Below are 6027 nucleotides of genomic sequence, written 5' to 3' on the forward strand. Positions count from 1 at the left end.
GGATCACGTTGGGTAGATGATGGTTGTGTTTGGCCTTAGAGGAGACAGACTCACTCAGGAAAAAGAGAAGAAATGCATGATTTATTGTTTATTCTTGATAATGTGTTCTTAAATGACCAAGAGGATGTTTGTCATTGGAAGTTATGTGACACATGTCTTTTTTTTTTTTCATGCGTTGTTATTTTCTTGAGTAGGTGATCAATGATAATGGTAAAACAAGATGGAATAAGTACACTCGAATTAAAGTTAATACTTAGGATGGATGATTGGATTTTATATATTGGCCGTATACCCTAGCTACTCTTAATAGGATGGGTGGAGTAACATTATATTATGTGTCCAATTTGAGAAAGAAAGACAACGAAGAAATATCATATAGATCTTCCACAACAGCTATTGCAAAACTAATTTGCAATGTCACGTCACAAAAATCAAATGTCATGTCTATTTTGTCTTTCACAGTTTGCAAGACTTGCAAACATTAATTGTATCAATATTTTAATCAAAAAACTTTATTTCCCATTAATTTCTCTTTCCAAAAAATGATTTCTCTTTCCAATTAATTTCTCTTTCAAAAAACTGATAAAATGATGATGAGTTGCCATTCATTTGCAATATGGTACCCCTTGCACCGATGATGATGCTCTTTATAATTTGTCAACTTGCTAAGAATTGTGGTTTAAAGTTGATTTGTAGTGGGACATTCCGAGTTAGTGGCCTGGGGGGATTGATTTCATAGCCGGTTCTTTTTGTCTGAAAAGTAGTTCGGTTTGTTTGTACTTATTACATAGATTGTTTGGCTTTAACACAATAACTTATAACTTGATCTTCAAAGTGACCCATATTAAAAAGATTTTCTTTTTGAATATATTATAAGCACTTCCTATTCTAGGATTTTTGTTAGAGGCAAAAAAATTGATGCAATTTGGGTAGATTGTCTTAGAAACCATTTGTCACTATAATTTCTTTGGCAAAAGTTTTTATGCTAATGTTCTTCGTAGTCTTGATTTAATAAAAATATGGTAAGTCACTTAAAAAAACTAAAACACTAATAGAACTTGTAATTGTTTAATGTTGGGTCAAAAATATGGTTTATCCTTTGCTTTTCTGAGCATTTATTATTTTTAGTTTTGGGCCGAAAATAATATTTAGTTTATTTGTAGCTTGGACCGAAAACTCATGTGTTTTCGGTCTAGCATTGGGTTTGGGCCTTGAGTTTGCGGTCCACACACACACACACACACACACACACACACACACATATATATATATATATATATATATATATATATATATATATATATATATATATATATATATATATATATATATATATATATATATATATATATATATATATATAGAGAGAGAGAGAGAGAGAGAGAGAGAGATAGGTTCATGTGTTTAAAGTAATTATTGTGTGATTGTATGCATAAATATGGACCAATCATTTTAAAAACCTAGATAGGGGTAAAATTGTAATCTTAGCTTTTAATTAATTTTAGTAATTAATTATTCAAATCATAAACCCTTTAATTTAGGCAAAATCGTTTATATTTACCCTCTAAAACCCTAGACAAAAACACCGACCTTTTACAATCAATCAAAGATCAGATGAAAGGTGAAGAAAGGTCAAGCTCCAAAGTTGCATAGATCATTGGCAGCTCCAGTATCGATTCAATCCAACAAGAATCTAAAGACTTATCTGTGAACCGCAATCAACTTCTTCAAATCGAAGCCCAACAGTCCAATTTATTCGATCTCCTCGAGGTAATTTCAATTTCATTCGATTTGGCAAAGTCAACCGGAAGAATCTCAAATCCCGAACCTACCCTTTGTTGCTGGTTACCAGGTCCAGATCTTCAGCTATCGGTTGCTTCTCTATCGGTTCCGGCATAGTGTGTCAACGAGAAGTTTATCCCCCTCCCCCTTTTTTTTCTTTCTAGAAACTTTTGTAAATCTTAAAGAAATTAGAACTCCATTGGTTGTTGGGTATTTTCGTAACATTCACTTTTACCTGCTCATATAAATGGGAAAGAAGTCGGGAGGTTGGCTCACACTCTTCAAAGATCACACAAAGCTCCACAGATCGCAGGTAAACCTCTCTTTGATTTTAAATTTCACATTAGGCCGTTTCAGTTTCTTAATAAATGCGCTTAATTTTTATAAGAGATTGAAACAATAAAACTATGAAGAACCCATCAGCCATCAGTTTCGCCCACCAGGTGTTTGTGTTAATTCCTCATCGACATCACCTACTTTCATTGTTGGTTGATGAGGTTTTTCATGGCTTTTCTCCCCCACCCCTTTCTCATAATCCATCTGTTATAGGTATGTCCTCATTTCGAAGTGATTTGATTCCACAAAGACTAATATTGCTTAATTCACAGAAATCGAAGGACTGGAACATGGCTAGCAGCAGTTTCACGTCAACCAACATCATACAAAATCATGATTTCTCTAATGGCTTGCATTCATGGTACACGTCAACTAACATCATACAAAATCACCTTTAATATATACTGATTTGTAGCCTACCCTAACCGTGTCACTGGTTTTAAAAAAGGAAAGAGCTATTCTGCTAGAATATTCAGGTCGAATAATATACATCATTTTGTTTGTTATTAGTGAGTATTTCATTGTCATAGACTATTATATAAAGTTTTTACATTTTTCAGAATGTAATGAAAAATTTGAAGTTCTATCCAAAAATTTGTTATTAGTCGGTGTTGGCATTCTAGCTAATAGAAATATATATCCTGAAATTCCTAGAGAATATGATTCTAACAGAATGACATTCTAACATAATAAAATCGTGTTTAATTATAAAAATTACGTTATAATTAAAATTAAAGTAATTAAAAAAATTAGAATTTAAAAATCAAGAGAGTTAATTATCCCAAAAAATATAGAATTTTCCTTTTTTAAATTTATCTCAATTGTCTAAAATACCCTTAGAATGAAATTAGATGGTATTTTTCAATTATCTTTAATTTAATAATATGTATTAATCAATTTCTTAAAATAAGTAAAATGATTGGTCCACATTTATGCATACAATAACACAATAATTAATTTAAATAGAATAACCTAAGCCTATATATATATATATATATATATATATATATATATATATATATATATATATATATATATATATATGTATATATATATATATATATATATATATATATATATATATATATATATATATATATATATATATATATATATATAAAAGGGTGAGGAGTCGAGAGCATCAATACATCATAGATTCATCATCTTCTTCTTCTCCTTCTTCCATATTTGATCTTGTATCATCCACTTGATTGGGATTCCGTACCATCAATTGAATCTGATTGATACATCAAGCAAAATTTAGGAATTATATTTTAAAAAAAAAGATTAATAAAAAAAAGTCAAATGAAACCCAAAGTAATAAAAATTCCCCTAACTAAATCAAAAGACACAAATTTAACCCAAACCACTCTCAAAATACCCTCTCCCAAAAGCCCAAAGATTTACTCAATGTAGCCAAAGGGAAACATCTTCCTGAGTTAACGACACAACAACACCCACCGGACAAACCAATGTTGTGGGCCGGACTAGTCAGTGAAGTGACCAGTCCATTAATCCTTTCACCGTTAGTTCCTTTTGTGTTTGTCTGACTCTGTCATGCAAAATTTATACGACAAGCAACCAAATTATGTTTTAACGCATGCAATATTGCCTCCTATCCATTGTGTAACAAGATAAAGTTGATGTGTATGATATTACTTTCATGAATATGGTTTTACCAATCTTTGCATATCTATAACCAAACATGAAAAACCGATATTCAAAAATTTCATTGGTTTATCTCAAAGATCTTGACCACCCATTGTAAGCACTACTCATCACTAATAAAAGAAAAAAAAAATACAAAAAAGTATCCCTAATCTTATAATCTAAATTCCATTTGGTGTGACTAGCCTTTTCATTCCTTCTAGTGTTTGCTTGAGACGAACTTTACTTCAGACCATCTGTTCATTGGGAAGTACATATCTTGTTAGGCATCAAAAACACGTCAGAGTATAACCCCACAATTTAAATAGAAAAACTTGAAAGATTTGATAAAAAGCATAGGAAAATAAATAATACAAATATGTTTCATTATTAGTCAAAGAAATTTTCTTTAGTCGTAATATAATAAAAAATTGTGACGTATGTATGACCAATATCAGCATTTAGTAAAAGGGCAAAACATAAAATAAACAATACTTTTATATATATAACAATCATAAAAGTAAGTACCTCAAAATAGGTTGTGGAATGGCCGAGTGAATAACAAAAACTGTTATCATCCTCTTTTGTAGATTGTTTGTTGCACACTTGTAGATCCTTCTGTAAAACAAAAAATAAATAAATAAAACGTTGTTTAGATGACTATTTAGTTAAAAAAAAATACGTAAGACTTCTAATCAAATTTAATATTCAGAACCATCGATGATTCAACGAATATCTTAATTAGCACATCGGAGAAGACCAGTATGACATCGTTTTTCAAGGTCGCGTATGTGAAATTTTTCTAACTATTATACTCGCTAACAAAAAGCACCATGAAGTTTGCTAAGAGCGATTAAACTTGATGATTATTTTGTGAAAAAATAAGGGTTCAGTGTTGAAAACGAATGAAAGATACGAATCGTGAATCTTGTTTATAGTTGTGTAGAGAAATGAAAAACGTGGAATCGAATGAAATGGCAACACACGAGGAATCAAAAAGATGCTTACATTGGAAAAGCTGAAAAAGGGAGAACTAGCAGTGTCATCTAGAGAAGCTGCAGGCAAATCTTGCAGATGTCTATGGCTATGGAAACTTGTTTGCTTAAAAAGCTTTCGTCTTTTACTAGCAACCAACGTCAATGGAGGATCGCTGAAAACATGGTTGTCGTCGTTGTTGAAGTATTCTTCTTCTTCTTCTTCGTGTTCTTGATGTGGTTGAAAATGTGGTGGACCTGAAGAAGCATCCGAAACCATCGACATATCATCATCTTCTTCATCATCATTTTCATCTTCATGTTCTTGATCGTGTTCTTGTGCACCATGAGATGCTTGTTTCCATGAGAAAACATCATGGGGGATGGAGTGTTGTAAGTAAAGGGTCCAACCAGATTCACAACCACTGCTGGATTCTTCTGAATCAAAAAGTTGATCCATTTTTGCGATTTGTGATTCAAGAAATGAATGGGAATAAGGAATTTGTGTGATTTTGTTGAAGAAAGAAGAAAGAGGAAATTATTGTAGAAAAGAAGTGTGGAATCTGTTGGTTTATATGATGGGGAAATCCCAGACTAGTTTTGTCGTCATGTGCAGTATGCAGTCGGGATGAGCAGCGACTATAGCGCTTGTGTTGGCTTACAATCCACAAAACTACTTCTTAAAATATGTTTGGCAACTTTTTAAGTAATATCAAAGTAATAAAGTTGAAAGATCACAGTAACATGTCTCAACGGCCGGGTCCAGTTGAAATGAATCCTGGTGGCTTGATCTATAAATATTTTATTGGCTTAATTACATATTCAGTTCTCGTGCTATGTCAAAAGTCATGGATTTCACCCAGTAAACTATTTTTCCACCCTAACCATCAATGCCCTCTATTTTTTATGCATACAAGGCCCTTGAGTCCGGTGTCATTTCTAAGCACATGGGGGTATTTATGTCTTTTTACCCTCATCTCTCCTTAAACGATTATATTTTTTTGTATTTATTTCCAAGATAAATAGTTTACCTCTCTCTCTCTCTCTCTCTCTCTCTCTCTCTCTCTCTCTCTCTCTCAACTTACATTTTCTTCCGAGCTTCTATAATGGTATTTTGCAATTGTCTTTCTAAATCGGAGATAAAATTTCCCTAGACATCATTAAATTCAAGTCGACGCTTCTATACATGTACCATTAAAGTTTCCATTCGTTCTTGCAACTTCTCGCTCTTATAATTTCCTGAAGCAATTTATTGTTCTTTTCAAATTTTAATAAAGACCGAATTGTG

The 6027-nt window shown here is 32.0% G+C and overlaps 1 protein-coding gene across 2 annotated transcripts; it reads right to left on the reverse strand.

Moving 5' to 3' along the window:
* Positions 1-3242: 3242 nt before the first annotated feature.
* On the reverse strand, positions 3243-5412 carry LOC145138298 (protein SOB FIVE-LIKE 5-like). Of its 2 annotated transcripts, none has more exons than XM_079072395.1 (3): positions 4774-5412; positions 4294-4383; positions 3243-3355 (listed from the first exon to the last, which is right to left on the reverse strand). In XM_079072395.1, the coding sequence occupies exons 1-3, from the start codon at positions 5197-5199 to the stop codon at positions 3260-3262; spliced, it is 612 nt and encodes a 203-aa protein (XP_078928521.1). In that variant the 5' UTR covers positions 5200-5412; the 3' UTR covers positions 3243-3259. The 2 variants fall into 2 exon arrangements, with proteins under 2 accessions (XP_078928521.1, XP_078928522.1); XM_079072396.1 differs by lacking the exon at positions 3243-3355 and adding an exon at positions 3838-4022 and having other exon boundaries at positions 4774-5410.
* Positions 5413-6027: the final 615 nt, after the last annotated feature.

Source organism: Lactuca virosa, chromosome 9 (assembly GCF_052849685.1).
Source record: "Lactuca virosa cultivar CGN04683 chromosome 9, Lactuca_virosa_CGN04683_v6, whole genome shotgun sequence".
NCBI classification, from domain to species: domain Eukaryota; kingdom Viridiplantae; phylum Streptophyta; class Magnoliopsida; order Asterales; family Asteraceae; genus Lactuca; species Lactuca virosa.

What these genes read in the sequence shown, in the direction of transcription:
- LOC145138298 (XM_079072395.1), bottom strand. Translation starts at nt 5,199, where the DNA reads ATGGATCAACTTTTTGATTCAGAAGAATCCAGCAGTGGTTGTGAATCT. An exon ending in CCTTTTTCAGCTTTTCCAAT is followed by an intron (nt 4,384 to 4,773) that starts GTAAGCATCTTT and finishes TTTGTTTTACAG; the next exon opens with AAGGATCTACAAGTGTGCAA. An exon ending in ATTCCACAACCTATTTTGAG is followed by an intron (nt 3,356 to 4,293) that starts GTACTTACTTTT and finishes TGTATCAATCAG; the next exon opens with ATTCAATTGATGGTACGGAA.